At 47.4% G+C, this 21,369-nt stretch overlaps 1 protein-coding gene across 36 annotated transcripts in view; it reads right to left on the reverse strand.

The window, feature by feature from the left end:
* The window catches only part of nrcama (neuronal cell adhesion molecule a), a 478,378-nt gene that overhangs the window by 113,247 nt on the left and 343,762 nt on the right, over nucleotides 1-21,369 (reverse strand). For 19 of the 36 annotated variants that reach the window (XM_038780573.1, XM_038780570.1, XM_038780576.1 and 16 more), the window contains 8 exons: nucleotides 19,073-19,240; nucleotides 13,891-13,908; nucleotides 12,658-12,763; nucleotides 9,880-10,076; nucleotides 7,350-7,385; nucleotides 6,227-6,349; nucleotides 3,655-3,825; nucleotides 816-872 (listed from right to left, as the gene is read on the reverse strand). In XM_038780573.1, the coding sequence (XP_038636501.1) occupies nucleotides 816-872; nucleotides 3,655-3,825; nucleotides 6,227-6,349; nucleotides 7,350-7,385; nucleotides 9,880-10,076; nucleotides 12,658-12,763; nucleotides 13,891-13,908; nucleotides 19,073-19,166 (802 nt within the window). In that variant the 5' untranslated portion in view covers nucleotides 19,167-19,240. The remainder of the gene's footprint in view (nucleotides 1-815; nucleotides 873-3,654; nucleotides 3,826-6,226; nucleotides 6,350-7,349; nucleotides 7,386-9,879; nucleotides 10,077-12,657; nucleotides 12,764-13,890; nucleotides 13,909-19,072; nucleotides 19,241-21,369) is intronic. The other 17 variants (XM_038780558.1, XM_038780583.1, XM_038780586.1 and 14 more) reach the window with 6 other exon arrangements.

Consider the following 21,369-nt stretch of genomic DNA (forward strand, 5'->3'; position numbering starts at 1 on the left):
GCCAAAATAACATGCCAACTTGCATATTTCAATTATTCTCAACAATGTTCAACAGTTCTGAAATCAAGCTAGTGGGAGGTTAGAAACTGATCAACAAATGATCATTTCAATGGTTCCCACCCCAAACCTTGAAGACTGGTTAGATGTGCTCAGCAATGTGAAGACTGATTTGGGATATATTAAATATTAATAATCATTAAAGGATGGGAAAGGTTTGCAGTTCTTCCCACACGCTGCTCTTCCTCCTCTCCTGAGAAGTGTGCGTCGACACAGATGCCAACAGTCTGGTAGACATCTTGTGCAGCGATAATTCCTTGTGCACATGTGCTGACCCACGAACATTTACAAACTATTTGACTGCAGAGGGCAGCATCGATGAGCCTGCTTCCCTCGCCTTGTGGATACATTTCTGGAGCACAGGTCCGCCATCAGGAGAGGGGGTAGGGTAGGCTCCCAGATGTTGTTTGCATACCTGGCCCGTCTGTCTACGAGTGGACACACGGCAGTGACACTGACCTCTGCCCGCCCAGTAGACAGCCAGCACCACGCGGGCAAACCGCACTGAGGTTAGATAGTCTCTGTTAGTTTGTGGATGCGCACAACATTAACAGTGAACAGACGTCATTGTGTTAGCTCACCAACAAGCAGAAAATTGATCTTACTGCCCGGATTATTGTCAAGTTTATTAGATAGAAAGAGATATTGAGACTGATTTTAGTAACACCTTGGTTAGGTTCAGGGAATTAGAAATGGTTACGGGCAGATGCCAAAGTCTACTGGTTTTAAAACAAACACTAGGGGGCATGATAACTCACCACCATACAGTTCAGTGCCATTCGAATAAATTGCATAAGTCTCATTGGTGGCATCAACTGAAATAAACAGAAGATTATAAACATATGGGGCGAACCAGCCAAGAACAACAAAGGGCTGATGCTTTTTCACACCCTGTTTCCTGTAAGGACGTCACTCCGTTCTCCCATTTCTCTGTCTCCGGCACATTTGTTCAGACAGTGCAACCTTTCATATGAGCTCTTCCTTTTTCCTCAACTGAGGATTCCCACCCACCATGTTCTTCACCGTGTTCTCTTCACCGTGTCCGACTATTTCCTGTACTACCATTCTTACCCCTTCCCTCCCTTCCTCAACCATTACAGGGTGTCCTCACCTTCTACCTCAACAACCTCCCCCGGCAACAGATCCTCCTCCTCCACGCCCCCCCCCCCCCCATCTTCAGTTTGATGCCACAGCCAAACATGTCTGCCCTTGCCCTCCCCTTAGAACATTCTGAAGGGACCATTTTTTCCCCTGTGACAATCTGGCTCACTCCTCAGTCACGTCCACCACTCCCTCCCTTTCCTGCAGCATGTTCCCAGACAAACTCAAGAGAGGCAGCATCTACCATTTTACCACCTCCTTTACCAGTCCCCAAGGCCCCGTACGCTCAATTTACTTGTACTGCTTTCAATTTAGCATTCTCTATTCACTGCTCACAATGTGGTCTCCTCTTCAGTATTCCAAAAGACTTTAGATGTGACTTTCCGCCCTTCACAATGACTGGATCTGCTGGCCCTTCCTGCCGGAGTTGTTTCCCAGTGGCAGGTTTCCCAGAGGCAGGGTGGACGAGCCTTGCAAAAGCCCGCAGACTTAGGCAGGACGAGAATATCCCGCCAGTGGCCAATTCTCACCATTGCCGCGATGGGAGAATGTTCTGAGGAGTGGGGTGGTTTGTTGAATTTGAACACTAACCGACAGTTAGTATCCTCTCCCTTTTTCACACAAGGGGCTTTGCAACATCCAAAAATGTGCCATTTACAGTCACACAACGCACGAGGACCCACATCTATCCTCTGAAAAATATCCATCAGCTGAAAATATCCAAGTCAATTTTGTTAAAACTCAGACCTTGGGATAAACTGTGGAAGAATAGTGATACAAATAAAATGCATTGATGGCAAACTTCTCTCTCCACTAATTTCCTGGAAGTGATTATTTAAAGAAGTTGCCACTCCACAGGAGACACCACTGGTGTGTACCAATGCCGTACTGGGTCAATGCAAGGGCTGTTTTATTCAAAGGTTGTTGAAACTATTACGTAAAACTAGATGCTCCAAATTTATAAGAAGCAACGAGCCCCAACTTTCAGGCCAGTGGGACACTGGTGTTGTCTTCAAATTTAGTTCAGAATAATGAATAGATATTTCTGGTCAGCTATATCACACAGGGCAGAGATCTCTCTACTCTGACCCAACACCAAACTTAAAAGGATTCCTGCACTGGACAGGCCATTCGAAGATTTCATAAGAGGGAGGGCAAAGTTGTGCCAAATTTTGACTTGCACCAATTAGGATCTCGACTGACATCAAAGGGCTTGGTTCAAATGAGCCACTTAATCAGAGACAGAGAGCGGCAGGGAGATTGAGGGAGAAAACTCCAGAGCTCACGGCTTGTGCGGCTAAAGGGAGGGCCATCAAGGGAGGGGCAAAGGAGATCAGGGTTGCCAGAATCGGATGATTGCAGAGCCTGTGGAGGTTTGTAGGGCTGAAGGTGACGAGAGGATAGGGGGGAGTGAGGCCATTGGAAGGATTTGAAATTGGGACACTGTCGGAGTGGAAGATGCTGTAGTTTGGTGATCACGAGGGCAGTGAATGAATGGAACTTGCTGTGAATCAGGAGGTGGGCATCAGGATTCTGGATGGTCTCATGTTATTATGGAGGGTGGGAAATGGAAGGCCATTCCAGGAGAGCGTTGGAGGTGACGGATAAGGGTGTCAGCAGCACCTGGGCTGAAACAGAGATAACACCAAGTTTCACTCCATTGGTGCTGTTTGGAGCTGTTGTAACCCCTTGAGTTGCCTTCCATGTTTATCACTGAACACCATCCAAGCAAGTAACGTTCAGAGACATCACATTGAGCCAAGGAAACCTTACCAAATGAGATTGATTTGATGAGAGGGAGAAGGTCAGGTTCTCCATTACAGGCAGCTGACTGAGGAGGTCCCTCTCTCTCTTGTATAAGGTTTATAATGTATACGTCAGATCCAATACTGGGAGAGTTGAGGAAAGAATTGAGAGATACTGCAAACAAATAGATGTGTTTAACTGGATACAATCCAAGCAAGGTACTGACGGTGCATTAGATTGATACTATTCCTCAACTTTGAGGAGTGTTGCCTTCTGTTTCTTCCAAGTGGACTTCTCAGTTATTCTTTTCCCCCGACCCATCCTTCAGCCCCCAAGTGTTTCCTAAAGGTGCCGATTTTTACTTGGGGTACAAGTCCGCAGCACACTTTACCAAATTGACCAATGCTGACACGAGATCTCAGATGGGAGTGTCAGAGTACTGAGGAAGGGCGGAGAAAGGCTTCCACAGAGACTCTCTCTTGCTTTCATACCTGTACTTCCCAGTAGGGTGCACTAGACAGCAAGGGAAGGAATCCTTCCATTGTCAAAGAGGGCAAAGCCCAAACATAGCACCCTCAGGTAAGACCAACAAACTCAACAGGAGACTTGAGGAACCTGGAGCCCTTCATTTAGATGTCTTGGAGGAACATCTACACACGAGAGAGGTTGTAAGGGACTCTCATTGCTGCCCTTTGCACCGCCATTTATGATGCCAAACCCGCACATTTAAAGAGACCAGGTGATACTTACGGGTCAACACCTTGACAGAGATTGGCTGCTTCTGCTGAATAGTTTGAGTGTGGTTGAACCTGGCATAGCAAATGTAGTCTCCTTGAGTGTCCTCTGCCTGTACATTTGAAAAATACAGGTCTCCATTCAAACCCTGTGAAACCCGTGCGTTCTGTGTAAACCTCTGCATCACTAGAGGAAAAAAAACAGCAAGGATAAAGATTAGGCCATGTAGGAAATGACAGGATTTTGTGGCCAGTAATAGCGTTGGTGCTGAAGACAGTTTCACTATTCATGTTGCTCCATTTAGTGTACTAAATCCAGCTTCGGAGTTAACTTGCGACATGCCAGCCAGTCTCTCCTTCTCTGATGTGTACATTTGTACATTAAATGCCCCAAAAGATCAGGCACATTTAATGAACAAAGCCCTGGGTTCAGACTGGCTGTGAAACTCCCTCACTCAGGCATAGCTGTCACTCGCAGTGTGAGCCCTTCTCTGTTCTTGACTAGAGTTGGAATACAATCTGAAAATACAGTCAGGCACCCATCGCGTATCATCCAAGGTACCATGAAAAGCCCCTAGTCGCCCCATTCCGCCGCCTGTTCAGGTAATCTGGTACGGGAATTGAACCCATGCTGCGGGCCTTGTTCTGCATCACACACCAGCTGTCTAGCCCACTGAGCTAAACCAGCCCTGAGTCTTGGTAATGGTGACCATGACAACTATCATCAATGGTTGTACGGGCAGCACGGTGGCTCAGTGTTTCGCACTGCTGCCTCACGGCACCGAGGACCCGGGTTCGGTCCCAGCCCCGGGTCACTGTCCGTGTAGAGTTTGCACATTCTCCCCGTGTCTGCGTGGGTCTCACCCCCACAACCCAAAGATGTGCAGGCTAGGTGGATTGGCCACGCTAAATTGTCCCTTGATTCGTAAAAAAAAGAATTGGGCACTCTAAATTTTTTTTTAAAAAATCAATGGTTGTAAAAACCCATGTGGTTCACTAATGCCCTTTGGAGAAGGAAATCTGCCCTCACCTGGGCTCGCCTACATGTGACTCCAGGCTCTTAACTCACCTCGCACAGCAAGATCCTCCGATATACCACACCATGGCTGGATAGAGGAAGTGGCTCAAGAAGGTAGCCCACCATCACCTTCTCAAAGGAAATTAGGGATTTGCATGAAAGAATTTGGGGCAGCACGGTAGCATAGTGGTTAGCACAAAATTGCTTCATAGCTCCAGGGTCCCAGGTTCGATCCCGGCTTGGGTCACTGTCTGTGTGGAATCTGCACGTTCTCCCTGTGTGTGCGTGGGTTTCCTCCGGGTACTCCGGTTTCCTCCCACAGTCCAAAGATGTGCAGGTTAGGTGGATTGGCGATGCTAAATTGCCCTTAGTGTCCTAAAAGGTTAAGTGGGGGTTGCTGGGTTACGGGGATAGGGTAGACACATGGGCTTGAGTTGGATAAGGGCCGGTGCAGACTCAATGGGCTGAATGACCTCCTTCTGCACTGTAAATTCTCGTGTGTGAGGCTTGAATCAGAACCTGCCATAAAGGTAGAGCACAGCAAGACGCACAGAATCCAACTGCTTGCGTTGGCATCAGAATTGCTGCTTCTGTGATCTCCCTGCAGGTTTCCATGGTGCCAGTTCACATCTTGCCTTTTAGTTGGTGACGGCAGTGGTTTCTCCACATTGCTGTGTTTCCAACACTGGAGACAGAACGTGTCTGCCGATGGGAATTAGCAACAGCAAACATGCACGACTTTAGTATTCAGGTGGATTGGGCCACCTTCAAAGTGGCCGACTGGCCCAAACAGAGTCACTGTCCATCAGACCCCTTTGAAACAGACAGCAGTTTACTCACGGTGACATGGGACTGGAGGTTGGGGGAGGGCGTGATTTGCTGATTCCCAGGACATTGGATATGGTTTAGTGGCCTTCAAAGGCACCCTTCGAAAGCCATGGAAGTGAAAAACTTCAGGACAAGGAAACAGTCTCGGGATTCAGATCTACAAATGGGAGTTTCACCGCTGGAGATAGGGATTTCCCCTCAATGTCCGAGGATCACGCTCTTCTGAATTTCGGCACTGCAGTAATGCTCCACCAACTGCTCTCATACCCCGGGGCATTCCTCATATCTCTCCATGCAGAGGCAAGGCGGTGCCAATTTTATAATTTTTCATCTCCCCCTTTGCGCACTGCACCACATTTCCTCCCACCACCACCACCTCTCCCCCTCCTCCCCCACCATCCCCTCAACAACCTCCAGTCCCCACCCTTTTTCTCATCACTGGTTCTTGGTCGTGGTTCATGTATCAAAAGCCTTGGCAACTCAATACAGAGGACATTCATTGGGAAGATTGCAGCTGCTTGGCTGTGGGAGCCAGAACAACTGAATCGCAATCCTGTTTGCACTCCCGTGCCTGCCACCCTGGGAGGCCGGGCAGGGATTGATTCCGGCCCCTCCCACACCCGCCACTCCCCAGCCCAGGGACGCTGAGGCACACAGTCCAATCCCAAAAGACATGTCAAGCTAAATTGGTCACTACTTGTGTAGCGCGAAGACAAGCCTGAAAGTTCAGCTCTGTACTCACAGTTATCCATCCAGAAGATGATGGGTGGTGGTAGGCCCGTTGGCGGGTCACAGGGGAGGACCAACTTAGCCCCCTCGTGGACTACAATTGGATTGATCTTCTCTTTAGCCCACATGGGGGATCCTGGAAATGGGAGCAGCACAGATCACAGTTTGAACACCACAGACGTTCCCTTAAAAACGGTGCAGCCAGTACATGGGAGGCAGTGGTTTTCGACCAAGGCAACATCATAGTCTAGAACCGACCTTGAGAAGTCTCAGCAAACAAACATTCAACGTAATTATATTCCTCTGTCCACACCAGCAGATTGGTTACCTTATTTATTTTCAGCAGGTTAACACGCCTGTTAAAATAGTGGACTGTAACAGAGTTAGTGTTTGTTCACTGATACCTCAGACAGTTGGTTCAAGGATTGTAAACCCCCCCCAGAAAAATCCCCATCATAATCACAGGGCGGGAACCAGAATGACAAGGGGAAGGAGGTGGAGTCGGATCAGTCACACAAACCTGCGACAAACAGTGTCAGGGCCGTTCCAGGAACACCCAGTGTAGGTCAATGATAGGACAATATGGCGATCCAGAATGTGAAGGGTGTGAGCGCTTTCAAGACAAATCTTCCGATTATCAAGCGAATAATTTCTCTATTTGCAACAGTGGGACTTCACCCTGCTCCATCCCGACCCGACCCCATCCCCCTCCCGTCATCCAAACCTCCTTAAGGCCTCATACAGTGGACGATTTGAGATCCAGAGATTAAAGCCCACTTATTCCAACAGTGTGGTTTCACACGGAGTATTCTGGATCAGGCCCTCATCCCTGCAAATGATGCGACAGAACGGACATATTTGTTCCAGGCCACTGGGCGGGCGAGGGGAGGGGGGGGCGGAGGGGGGGGGGGGGGGGGGGGGGGGGGGGCGGAGGGGGGGGGGAGGGGGAAAGAGTGCCAGACAAACTCCTAATGTTCCCCATTCAGCTCTGCTGGTGATTGTCCTTCTTGGTGCCCAGCAGAGCGAAGATAGTCGGTGCCGTCAGAATTCAGGATGCCGAAGACTCAGGGTGTTAGGAATGAAATATAGGAACCAATTCATGCGAGGGTACAACCAATTATCAGCCGCACAGTTACCTTCCAGCATGATGAATTTGATGATTAAAAAGAGGTCTTTAGTTAGAAAGAGAAAGAAATAAGACAATTAACGGAACAGATTTAGATAGGATGCGGAACAAATCCACTGACAAGATTCAAGAAACCACTTGCATTTACACAATGTCATTTTCTGACCTCAGGACCAGAGGGTTCTGCAGCCAGTGAAGTTGATAAGAAGAGTCGGAAACAGACAGATGACACAGCACAATTCCACAAACGTCAATGTGATAATGACCGGATAATCTGCTTGAGCAATGAAAATGAAAATCGCTTATTGTCACGAGTAGGCTTCAATGAAGTTACTGTGAAAAGCCCCTAGTCGCCACATTCCGGCGCCTGTCCGGGATGTTGATTGAGAGATGAACATGGGCCAGAATACCAGGGAGAACGACTCCGCTGCTCGTCCTCAAAACAGTGTCCTGGGATGTTTTACAACCAGCTGAGGGGGAGGGGGGGGGGGGGGGGGGGGCAGACAGGACTTTGGTTTAAAATAAGAACAATGACTCATGGAAGGTTCCAGAATTATGTTGAATAAATAGATATTTGTTGTACAGTATAAGGCTCTGAGTTGGTGGAATATTTGTTCAATTATTCTCTCTAAGCGCTGGGTCTACAAAATGGACCATTTAAGGTTTCAAATCGCTTGACTCGCGCTCAGAAATTAATATTGTCTTTTTGTGATTGTCCTACTGCCTGGTGTTTTCATTAATATATCAATTGCAGGGACTGCTCTCTTCCCCCGAAGGTGTGGTACACAGGCTTCCAAGTCCCTCCTCCTGAAGATTTGGTACAGGTTCCCAGGCCCATCCCCCTGAAGGTGTGGTACACATGTTCCCAGGCCCCTCCCCCTGAAGGTGTGGTACACATGTTCCCAGGCCCCTCCCCCTGAAGGTGTGGTACACAGGTTCCCAGGCCCCTCCCCCTGAAGGTGTGGTACACATGTTCCCAGGCCCCTCCCCCTGAAGGTGTGGTACACATGTTCCCAGGCCCCTCCCCCTGAAGGTGTGAGACACAGGTTCCCAGGCCCCTCCCCTGAAGGTGTTGTACACAGGTTCCCAAGTCCCTCCTCCTGAAGGTGTGGTACTCTCCGGTTCCAAGTCCCTCCCCCTGAAGGTGTGGTACACAGGTTCCCAAGGCCCTCCCCCTGAAGGTGTGGTACTCTCCGGTTCCAAGTCCCTCCCCCTGAAGGTGTGGTACACAGGTTCCCAAGGCCCTCCTCCTGAAGGTGTGAGACACAGGTTCCCAAGTCCCTCCTCCTGAAGGTGTGGTACACAGGTTCCCAAGGCCCTCCTCCTGAAGGTGTTGTATGCTCAGGTTCCAGGTCCCTCCCTCTGAAGGTGTGGTACTCTCAGGTTCCAAGTCCCTCCTCCTGAAGATATGGTACACAGGTTCCCAGGCCCCTCCCTGTCAAGGTGTGGTACAACGGTTCCCAAGGCCCTCCTCCTGAAGGTGTTGTATGCTCAGGTTCCCAGGCGCCTCCCCCTGAAGGTGTGGTACTCTCAGGTTCCAAGTGCCTCTCCCTGAAGGTGTGGTAGGCCAAGGTTCCCAGACCCTCTTCCCTCTGGATTGCTGCACTCCGGTTCCTAGAATTTCCACCCCCTCCTCCCTTTATTGATTGCATTCTGAAGCTGCTGTCGCAATGTAGAAATGTTCGCAGCAAGAACTCACAAGCAGGAGGTACGTGGCCAGATAAACTGCTTTGAGTAGGGGTTGAGGGATAAATATTGCCTGGGACATGAGGAAAGCTCCATGGCCCCTCTTCAAATAGTTTTGCGGGATTGTTAGTATTTCCTTGGGTGGGCAGACAAGCCCCCGATTTAATGTCTCATCCGAGAGGCAGTACCTCCAGCAGCGTCAGCACCCATCCCCTCAGGGGTGTCAGCACTCACTGTGTGTGTGTCTGAGTCTCCAGAGGTAGAAGTGAACCTACAACCTCCAAATCAGACATTGACTTACAGGCAACTCAGTGTGCTGCCGAAAACTACAACTCAACATGGATTTGGAAGCAAGTGCTGAGAAAAGGCTCAAACCATAAAAGCCAACAGACTCTGTCTACAGTGCTGCTCAGTACTGTCACACATCGCTGCCACTCCTCTTAATTAGCCTGCAGGCCAACATACTCAGTACCATTAGGGGGTCGGTAGAGGAATTCTACCTAAGATGGTAACCGTTCATTTCTTTTAGTTAAAGTTAGCCGTCATCAGCTGTTAAGGGAGTTTTTATGTTTGGAGGAGGGTGTGTGTGTGTGTGTTCGGATTGGATATGTTCTTTGATGATTATGTTTGTTTATTATGCTCTTTTGTACATTTTTCAGTAAGATTTCACAAAAGGTAATTAACAATGTTGTTGGAAGGCTAGTGACACCAGGAATGTTTGTGAGTCTCGAAGGCTGGCTTTACAGTTGGATCCAGCAATTTTCAGCTTGATTATCGGCTCCTTACTGCCCCTCAGAGGCAATTAAAAACATGACACAACGATGAAGCAATGGTCAGACAGCATATTTACTCACTGGACTGGCGGATGACGATTTTGTTGGACACGGCTGTGCCGCGATCGTTTCTCGCCGTGCACTGGTATTCGCCTTCGTAAGCTTCCGCTTTCCCACCACCCACAATGTCAATGAGCAGCGTCCCGGAGTTTGGCTTCATTGTCACTCGAGGGTCTTTGTCAAGGTTGAAATGGGTTCCATTGCGGGTCCATGAGAACCTGCGACAGGCGGTGAGAAATATAAAGCAGCTGATCAAAATGAGGCATTATCAAGGCAATTTTAACATTCCATTCACACCACGAGGTTCTAGGTGTCATGCCATCACCCATAAAAGAATATAAAAATGTCAACTCTTGGTCGCATTAGGAATAATTCCACTCTGAGTCCGCAGGTTGTATGATCGTGCGCACACCAGGAGGTCAGCGCAAAACCTCAGCTTTCATTTCCAAGCAGTGCTCAGGAAGAGGCAGCAGCCTTTCGTTCTGAGATGTGATGAGGATCAGAGAGTTGTCCTGATGCCCTGACCAATGTTAGACCATAAGACATAGAGGTGGAAGTAGGCCATTTGGCCCATTGAGTCTGCTCTTCAATGAGATCATGACATGTGATAATCCTCAACTCCCCTTTCCCGCCTTATCCCCATGACCGTTGCTTCCTTTACTGGTTAAAAATCGGTCTGTCTCAAGCTTGATGATACCTAACGACCTAGTCTCCACGGTCCTCTGCGGTAAAGAATTCCACAGTCGCACTACCCTCTGAGAGTCAAAATTCCTCCCCATTGAATTGGAACACAAATAACTGGAAAATCAATGTGCAGCAAAAGACAAATGCCAAAATGCCTTGATTCTCCCAACGCAACATTGATTATGCTGCAAGGTGACAAAATACCCAAATCCCATAATTCACTCAATTACTTTGGGGAAAATATACATACAGCCACTAAAAAGTATATTAATTGCAGAAGTAGTTCAGGAAACCAAGTCACATATGTCTCACAACGGAGGGTACTAGAAGGTGCCTTAAAGCAAAATTAGTCAACTGGGCCTTTCAAAAAAGAGAAACAAAATTAAGGGGCATGACCCATAACTTAGGTTCAAAGGTCAAAGAACAGTAAGGCAGGGGAAATCAAGATATTGTCATTAGGTGACCCAAAGTTTGATTGAGATTAGTGAGTTCCATAGGTTGGAGGTCTGAAGCAAAGCTCAGCTACAATGGGAGGCAAATGTAGGGAGGGTTAAAAATGTAGGGAGGAACAAACAATTTGCAGTGCACCTGCTTGCAACTTCAAGATGGGATGCCCAAACAACACCTTGGTGCATTGCTCAGGATACCTCAAAGTAAAAAGTAAGTAAAGTTGCCAGAGCCCCAGATGATCGCAGGTTGCTTTCCTCTTCGAGGGGACAGAGTTTACTGGTGGTAATTTAACCTGAGGATCACCACATCTCAGGCAACATTGAGAAGGCAGGGCCTTTTAGAATAACCCCAGCCGGGAGAGGGAATTGAACCCGAGCTGCTGGCCTCACCCTGCATCACGAACTAGCTGTCCAGCCAATTGAGCTAAACCATTCCCCCCCCCCCCCTCCCCTCCTCCCCAGTACATCTCAAAATGCCTTGCATACAATGACTTATTCTTAATCCAAGTTAAATCCGGACAAATGTGAGGTAATGCATTTTGAATAGTCTAATACAGGTAGGGAATATACAGTGAATGGTAGAACCCTCAAGAGTATTGACAGTCAGAGAGATCTTGGTGTACAGGTCCACAGGTCACTGAAAGGGGCAACCCAGCTGGAGAAGGTAGTCAAGAAGGCACACGGCATGCTTGCCTTCATTGGCCAGGGCATCGAGTATAAAAATTGGCAAGTCATATTGCAGCTGTATAGAACCTTAGTTAGGCCACACTTGGAGTAGAGTATTCAATTCTGGTCGCCACGCTACCAGAATGAGGTGGGGGCTTTAGAGAGGGTGCAGAAGAGATTTACCAGGATGTTGCCTGGTATGGAGGGCATTAGCTTTGATGAGAGTTTGAATAAACTCGGTTTGTTCTCACTGGAACGACGGAGATTGTGGGGCGACTTGATAGAGATCTACAAAATTATGAGGGGCATAGACAGAGTGGATAGTCAGAGACTTTTTCCCAGGGTAGAGGGGTCAATTACTAGGTAGCATAGGTTTAAAGTGCGAGGGGCAAGGTTTAGAGGCGATGTACTAAGCAAGTATTTCACACAGAGGGTAGTGGATGCCTGGAGCTCACTGCCGGAAGAGGTGATGGAAGCAGGGACGATAGTGACGTTTAAGGGGCATCTTGACAAATACATGAATAGGATGGGAATAAAGGGACACGGACCCCGGAAGTGTAGAAGATTTTAGTTCAGACGGGCAGCATGGTCGGCGGAGGTTTAGAGGGCCGAAGGGCCTGTTCCTGTGCTGTACGTTTCTTGTTCTTTAGGTACATTGGCTGTTCTGTGACCAAACATGTCAGCCATTTTGCCCAAGGCACAATCTCAGCAATGAATTGAGTAGTGCCAATTCACCTGCTTCTTATGGCAGCGATTGAGGAAGCAATGTCGGCCAGGACAAGCTTTTGGGGGGGTGGGGGGTGCCGTTCTTGTGGAGTTCAAAGGAATGGTGCACACACAAAATGGAAGGGACGGGGAGGATGGCATGAGTGAGGAACCTGGACACAAAGAGAGGCATCATCGAGCAACAAAGTCACCTGGTGTCCGAGTCCATCAGCCCTTTTCCCCTGTATCTGTTGCTCTTTTGAGATATTTTGTGAGCCTGATAACCAATACAAACCTGGGAGATGGCTTCCCTTTTGCCTCACACTGGATCAGGATGTTATCCCGCGGGTCGATTATGTAATCCTTTGGAGACTGGTGGGTGATCGTCGGGGGCTGCGGCACTGGGTTAAAAAGCAAGGTTTAGGAAACCATAAATTAAATGACATTCAAATATTAGCAGAGGAATAAAAGTTTTCTTTAAAAAACCACTTGGTTCATGCCAATTTGCCACACCATCAAGCAGAACAGTTCAGGCTGCATGCAGATTCGGTGCTGTTCAGGAGACCTGGAGCAAAATTGGGAGAGTTCATCTTTCCACCAGTTTGTCCTTTGACCTCAATATTCGTCTCTCTGATCCCCTGCACATACCTAGGTGTCCTCGCAAGCCTTACCAATGGTACAGGCGGTCTCCTAGGAAACTTTGCCAAGCTCCAGACTGGGCTGGAAGTGGCAGGGGGAATCAAAAGCCTTGCGGACTCCGTCAGAGACAGTGACCAAGTGACCAAAATGGCTTTTGATCCCAAAATTGGTTGCAAGCTTAGATATTTAGTCAATTGGCAGCCACAGTAGCACAGAGGTTAGCACTGTTGCTTCAGAGCGCCAGAGTCCCAGGTTCGATTCTCGGCCTGGGTCACTGTCTGTGCGGAGTCTGCACGTTCTCCCCGTGTCTACATGGGTTTTCTCCGGGTGCTCCGGTTTCCTCCCACAAGTCCGGAAAGACGTGCTTGGACATTCTGAATTCTCCCTCTGTGTACCCACACAGACACCAGAATGTGGCGACTGGGGGCTTCTCACAGTACCTTGATTTTCAGTGTTAATTTAAGCCTACTTGTGACAATATAGATTATTATTTTACAAAGGGTGGACAGGGTCCAAATATGGGCGGTGCAGGCAGCAATCGAGTGGGTGTCAGTAATTATGTGATCAGTAATGGAGGATCACCAAATGTTCCCACTCCCTGTGGACGTAGGTGGCATTGCAGCCTCTTGCTGACTTCTGGCTGGATGGGGCAAGCTGTGATTGGCTGAACGAGTCCCATCAGATGTCCAAACACGATTCCACAACACAAGCAGCAAAACCGTTGGGACACACGGTTTTTTACACAGTTACAGCAAAACAAAAAGCAACTCGTGCGCATGCAATGAAACACCCCGCGAGAGCCTGGCACGGTGCATCAAGACGGCAAACAACTACAAAAGGAACACACTTTGCAGCTTTCACCAAACAACCTTGCGTCACACCAACTTACGTTCATCCAGAATTTTTGCTTTAATTCCCAGAATCAGAAAATGAGAGGGTGAACGGGACAGGTTTATAGAGGGGAGGCGGGTGGGAGGGAAAAAACACAGTGTAAGTATGAAGAAATTTGCCACCGCACACGTATTGTATAACACATGCCAATTATTTTTGGTACGGTTCAATTCCTATTAAAGGAAGCAAGTAGGTCTGTTGACCAACGCAGTTATTTTGGAATCATAGAAAATAGAAGGAGGAGGCCATTCGGCCCTTCAAGCGTGCTCTGCCATTCATTATAATCATGGCTGATCACCAAGTTCAATACCCTGATCTTGCCTTCCCCCCCATATCATAGAATCAACAGTGCAGAAGGAGGCTATTCAGCCCATTGAGTCTGCACCGGCCCTTGGAAAGAGCACCCTACTTAAGCCCATACCTTCACCCTAACCCCACACCTCTACCCTATCCCCGTAACCCCACCGAACCTTTTTTTGGACACTAAGGGCAATTTAGCGTAGCCAATCCACCTAACCTGCACATCTTTGGACTGTGGGGGGAAATCAGAGCTCCCGGAGGAAACCCACGCAGACACGGGGAGAACGTGCAGACTCTGCACAGACAGTGACCCAAGTGGGAATCGAACCTGGGACCCTGGAGCTATGAAGCAATTGTGCTAACCACTGTGCTACTTCTTCCCGTGACCCCTTCAGCCCCAAGAGCTATATCTAATAGCTTTTTGAAATTACACAATGTTTCAGCCTCAACCACTCTCTGTGATAGTGAATTCCACAGATTCACCACTCTCTGGGTGAAGAAATTTCTCCTCACCTCAGCCTAAAAGGTTTATCCCTTATCCTTAAACTATGACCCCTAGTTCTGGACTCTCCCTCCATTGGGTGCATTCTTTCTGAATCTGCCCTGTCTAATCCTGTTAGAATTTTCTAAGTTTCTGTGAGATCCCCTCTCACTCTTCGAAACTCCAATGAATATAAACCTAACCGACTTAGTCTCTCGCCATATGACATCCCAGTAATCAGCCTGGTAAACCTTTGCTGCACTCCCTCCATAGCAAGAACATCCGTCCTCAGATACGGATGCCAAAACTGCACACAATACTCCAATGCCCTAAACAATTGCAGTAAAAAGCATGGAGTCTAACTTTTTTAGACTCACCTACTTAATGGATCAGATCTCATGTGAGTCGGGGGAGGGGTGGGGAGGGGTGGGGAGAGGGGGGGAGAGGTGGGGAGAGGGGTGGGGAGGGGTGGGGGGAGGGGTGGGGGGAGGGGGTGGGGAGGGGTGGGGGGGAGGGGTGGGGAGGGGTGGGGGGGAGGGGTGGGGAGAGGGGTGGGGAGGGGTGGGGAGAGGGGTGGAGGTGTGTGGGTGGGGAGGGAGGGGGGGTCACCTGAAGGAAAATTGACTGGATAAGCCAGGCAAGGATAGGCATTCGCCGATCCCAGAAGAAAAAACTTGTGCCTTTCACCAAAATCAGATAACAACAAAAAAATCCTTCCGTTCTGACGGCCACGAGTAGTTATTTTGTGAGTCATGATTTTAAATGAAGATTTGCGGGACAGCAGTCCATGTCCCAAACCCTCTATCTGCTGGGAAATCACAAACGTAATCTTAAGTCCTGCAAACTCTGTGTCGCAGCTCCTTAAGCACACGGAGATCCTTCAATGCTGTCCCATCTCATACTCCCAGGGCAGGAAGAGACGGAGTAAAACACCCGTTTACCTATTCCATCAATACCCAGTGAACAGGTGTGCAACAATTTATGGACAATCCCTTTTTGTGACTATCAGTTTGCCAGCGGAATTGAAGCACATTACTTAACCCAGTTACAGAAATTCTGTCACTTTCTATTTGCCTTTAAACAAAGGCAGACATTTCCTTACAATAATTCCACGCCCTCAGCCCATCCTGCTTCTGAACAGCTGCCCTGAGCGACAGCCCGGCTTTAATTGCTAAACATATTGCATTCAGGATGAAATAAAGGCTGTTCACTTAGTTAGCTTGTAAATAATTAACACCATCCATCATAGAGTCGCGCATCACACTCCTGTACCCCAGCAAATGGTCTGAACAGCTCTTATGGCAAATGAAGTACAACACAGCAGTAAATCCTCGCTTTGGAAATGAAGACAAATTGTCAAACAAATTAACCAAACCAGATTGTTTCTCACTTCAAAAGCTTGAGCCTTTAAGTCACATATTTTCTATCCTTCCAATAAATGGCAATAAATTAGCTGCTCACCCTAGTTGACTGCGTCTTTCAATAAATATAATTCTAACTATAAACATGCAGATTGGAGTTGTAGCCGTGTGTTACTCCAGCTCAAGACAGCCTTGGCAGCGAATGAATCTCTTCCAGGAAGGTCTCAGGGTGATACAAAAGAGCAATAGAACATGTTACACCAGTACAGAGAGGTCATCAGGTTTGGACTGATGGAAGAGACAATCTTTCAACTGCACAAAATGAAAAATGAAAATGAAAATCGTTTATTGTCACAAGTAGGCTTCAAATGAAGTTACTGTGAAAAGCCCCTAGTCGTCACATTCCTGCACCTGTTTGGGGAGGCTGTTACGGGAATTGAACCGTGCTGCTGGCCTGCCTTGGTCTGCTTTCAAAGCCAGCGATTTTGCCCTGTGCTAAACAGCCCCTAACAGCGTGGTACCTCGCTTCATCGCACTCTTCGACGTGGCAGGACCCCCATTTGTTCGACAGCTTACCTCTGCAAACTTGTCCAGCAGACACTGCCAGCTCATCCAACTCCAGTCAACAATGGCCCTCTCTTCTCCCCTATCCACCATCGCTGCGTAAACTCTTTCGCCTTTTGGCCAGTCTGTTCCGCTTCAAAAACCTCCACAATTGGTGCGGCAGTCCCGAACCCTTCAATCCGATGGTCTGCTCTGTGTTCACTGATTGCCATGCAGAGCTCGGATATTGATGTAACTAACTATATGTTGTGTTTCAGGCTGACAAGAGAGACTGTGATGGAAAGCAATTCATTCCCCAACATTAACATCCTCACCTCGATGAACACAAATTTTGTAGAGAAAACCACTCTTCTAAAACAATCAGTTTTGCATTTTGGTAGAGAAGTACTCAGGAGATCCTCAAATAGGAAACATCGGTGCTTCAGCTGCCTTCCTGAAACCCATGAAGTGCAATAGACTTAACTGCGATGCACAATTGTTCAAATGGTGCTCAGCAGTGCAGTCCTCAACCCCTGACAGCTTAAAAAATATTCCGCTCCAGCCCCATTTGGCCCTTTTTCTTTTCTCCTGTAAAAACCGACGCCTGCATCACTTCAAAAACCTCTCAAAGGACAAGGTTTCCATAGTGTTATGGGGTCCAGATCCAGTATGGGCACAACTGCAGCCCCAGAGGTCATTTCAGGACCCTGTTACCTCCAGGACGGTTTGCAATTCTCAAAGGACGTGTGGGGGCAAGAGAAAGGATAACTCAGTCGCCATCAATTAATGGCCCCTTAAATTCATTAAATTGCTTGATGAGGGCCCTGACAAGTGTAGGTTTGAATTTTAAAATATCACTAGTAAATCCAAACTGTTTCGTGCACTTGAGGATTGTCCACAAATTGTTGCACAGTCGTACCTGTTCAGCGATTATTGATGGATAGAGTAGCGAGAGTTCTACTCAGTCTCTTCCTGCCCTAGGAAAAGCACAAGTTTTTTTAAATCTGGGATCGGCGTGTGCCTATGAGCTTGCCTGGCTCATCCAGTCAATTTGCCTTCAGTTCTCCCACCCCGATACATTGACCCTTGTTGGCAAAATGCACACTTTGCTAGATGACATTATTGCGGGTAGAATAACCAATGTTGGCATGTTGAACTTAAAGCCGACACCCAGATAATTTCCTGACCCTGTACCTCGGTGACGCTGTTTTTGAATTCAAATGTTCTAATTGGGCCAGAGGTGAGCTCGGCGCCCAATTAAATGTAACAAGCCATTCTAGAAGGCGGGAGCGGATCCTAGTAAAAACAGGTAAAACGCAAAGAGGAATAAACTTTCATTGCCGTTTTAATTGTTTTTACTGGGACCCGTTTGCGAGTGCTGGTTCTTAATTTTTGCTTCTTGGCCTTGTATTGCCCAGTCGACGTCACCGTCCTAAGGAGCTGCCGCAGCTCTTTGGAAAAGCAGCAAAATCCCCCAAAATGGCTGCCATCTGCCTTTGCTGCTTGCGACAGGCAGGCAGCTCACTGATGGCCAAGAGTAGAAACACTGAGCAATTTTCTTCTCCCTACTCCGAGGATCGCAGAGAGCAGCTCTGAAGATTAGATGATCCAGCATAAAGCCCAGATTAAACATGAGGGAACAGACTTTGCTGGAGCAGGACATCTCACAGCACACCCTGTTGGTTAGCCTTACAAACTGTATGGCTAGATTTTCAATTCTTTTGCCAATACAGATTGTGTAAGTGCCAAGCTGTGGCGAGGGAAATAGGTCATCAGACAGCTTAGTGAAAAACGAAAGAAATAATGTATGCCTGTACCCAAAGAGATTAAAGGATTTTGAGAAGTAAAAGGAGGGTGATTCACAGTAGGTGAATTCAATATGAAATCAAGTACATTAGGATAAATAAATAGAGGGAATGATTATGAGAGCAAAAATATAAAGGAAAAGCAAGAAACAACTTTCAAGGCTGACATTTTTAATATCGTTCTACATAGTACATATCCTGAAGGAATGAGACTCCACATTTGTAATTGTTTTCTTTGAGCAAGAGAAATTGATTGGTAATAATTAACAATTACCGCAGTGTTAAAAGGGTACTCACCCAATTAATTACTAAACTTAACGTTCTGTGGCAAGTTTAATGGAAAATTAATGTTCAATTGAAAAATTTAATTAAAATCATGGGGTGGTATGTTTACAAAGCTAATGGTGGAACAGTGCAAATCACCCAGCAATTGTGGTCATTCTCAATTCACTAGGAGTCCCTTTTTGCTACATGTTGCTGGCTGATCTGGACATTAATTAAGGTGTTTACCGTTCAGATGCCTACTTTCAGCAAAATCTGACCCAAGTCTTTCTGCTCTGCATGACAGTATTACCCCGGAGCAGTGCACTGAGCCGCTAAACCACTGGGGGAGCTGTTCCATGTTGATCTACTTACAGGCTGCCAGTAGGACATTAGGAACAATCAATGATGGATTGGATTTTGACTCACAGTCAAGGGGTACTTCCAGTGCTGTACCCAGGTGGACCAAAAGGAGAAGGAATGAAGTGCTTCTGTATGTTCGGCTTATTTCCCTTCCTGGCATTTTCCAAACTTGAAGAGCAGGGACGATGCAGATCGGTTCCTTCCAGATCAAGGATTCTGCCGATCCACGAAAAGCTGAAATGATAAGGAATTGCACATTTTGATTGACTTCACGTTATAATGGCCGTTTGAAAAAGATCATTAACCGCATTATGGACTGAATGCTGTCAAAATTGTTCTGAATGTTCTGTCAAAAAGCAGAATTTCGTGGGTGTTGGAATTCTGAAAACGGACAATACTGAAAAATATGCAGGAGGTCAGGCAGCATCTGTGGAGAGAGAAACAGAGTTAGTGGGCGGAATTCTCCGATCCTGCCCGCAGTCCTTGGCAGCCGAGAAAGTCAGAAACACGCCAGCGGAAGAATCACATTGCAGTTCTGTCAATGGCAGGTTAATGGTGGGTCGCTCTTCCCGGTGGCTGGTGGCGCGAATGTCATTTGCATCTCTTGAATGCTGATGAAAACAACTAGCCGAGGGAGTGGTCAGGGCCCGGAAATTATTGAAATGACAAAAGAGTGCGGAAAAATCACAAACGTAAGTGGGAAGAGATTGGACAAGGGGGGGGAAAAATAGAATCAAGGTGGGAAGAAACCGGTTCAATGGGGTAGGAACAGGCTTGGTTAGTTTGTGTTCTGAAGAAGCGGGAGCATTTAAGCAAACTGATTGCCGACAGGTGGAGTTTGTGATAAATAGATCTGTTCCATTCTCAGCAGATAGCACTCTTTCCTATCATCTGGAACCTTGAACAAAAAATCTAAACCAGAACTTCCTGTACAGGGCCGAGGAAGTGCTACACTGGCAGGGATGCCAACGTATGGATGACATGTTAAATACAACTTCAGGATGTTCCAAAGCGGTTTGCATTTAATACAGTACTTTTTGAAGTTTAGTCAATGTCATAATCTAGAAACGCGATAGGCAGTTTACACACAGTAAGATCCCATAAACAAACAATCTGTTAGTGACCTAATAATTTGTTTCAATACTGTCAGTTGAGGGGTAAATCTTGGCCGGGACAGTAGGATGACCTTACTTCTACTCTTCAAAGTTGTGCCATGGGATCTTTTGTGCCCATCTGAGATTCAGACAGGTCCTCGGTTTACTGGCGTATTCATTTTGCACAACATTCCCTCTGTACGGCACTACAGTGTCGATCAGCTTTCCGGGATAAGTCTTGAACCTATAACCTCTGAGTCAAAGAGGTAAGGGTGCTTCCAACCGAACCACAGCTGAGCCAGTGGGCTGACATAGAAACAGAATCCAAATACCAAAAGGTTATTCCTTTTTCAAATCCAATGGCATCAACCTTTACGCAATATTCTGTTTTCCTCACCAACACCCCCCAAATAAAGGGAAATCAACACAAAACCAAAAAATGTGCAGTTTAGGTGGATTAGCCATGCTAAGTTCCATGAGTCATCAAAGATGTGCAGGATAGGTGGGGTAACGGGGATAGGGCGCTGTCTCAGAGGGTTGGTGCAGACACAACCAGCCCAATGGCCTCCTTATGCACGATAGGGATTCTATGGATTCTGTGGTGATCAGTTGTACTGGAACTCTCAAATTCGGATGCTTCAGGATTTGAGTTCAGAATCAGAAAGGATAATTGCGGAGAACAAGAAAACAATATTCCATGCAACGTAAAAACAATGGGCCGAATGACCGCCTCCTGCACTGTTAACAATTCTGTGGTTCTGTGATTCACATTCGTTTTAAACCCGTGTGTGACTCAGTTGGTTGAAAATCATTTATTTGATTTTCAATGCTAATTGTTGCAATGAATTTAACACCAGCCAGGAATTATTCTGAATTATTCTGAACACTTTCGATGAGGGGCCTCACGGTAGCATGGTGGTTAGCATCAATGCTTCACAGCTCCAGGGTCCCAGGTTCGATTCCCGGCTGGGTCACTGTCTGTGTGGAGTCTGCACGTCCTCCCCGTGTGTGCGTGGGTTTCCTCCGGGTGCTCCGGTTTCCTCCCACAGTCCAAAGATGTGCGGGTTAGGTGGATTGGCCATGCTAAATTGCCCATAGTGTAAGGTTAATGGGGGGATTGTTGGGTTACGGGTATACGGGTTACGTGGGTTTAAGTAGGGTGATCATTGCTCAGCACAACATCGAGGGCCGAAGGGCCTGTTCTGTGCTGTACTGTTCTATGTTCTATGTTCCAGCAGACTCAGCTGACACCTGAAGTTATTAGAAAAT

The sequence above is a fragment of the Scyliorhinus canicula genome, chromosome 20 (assembly GCF_902713615.1).
Source record: "Scyliorhinus canicula chromosome 20, sScyCan1.1, whole genome shotgun sequence".
Classification (NCBI taxonomy): domain Eukaryota; kingdom Metazoa; phylum Chordata; class Chondrichthyes; order Carcharhiniformes; family Scyliorhinidae; genus Scyliorhinus; species Scyliorhinus canicula.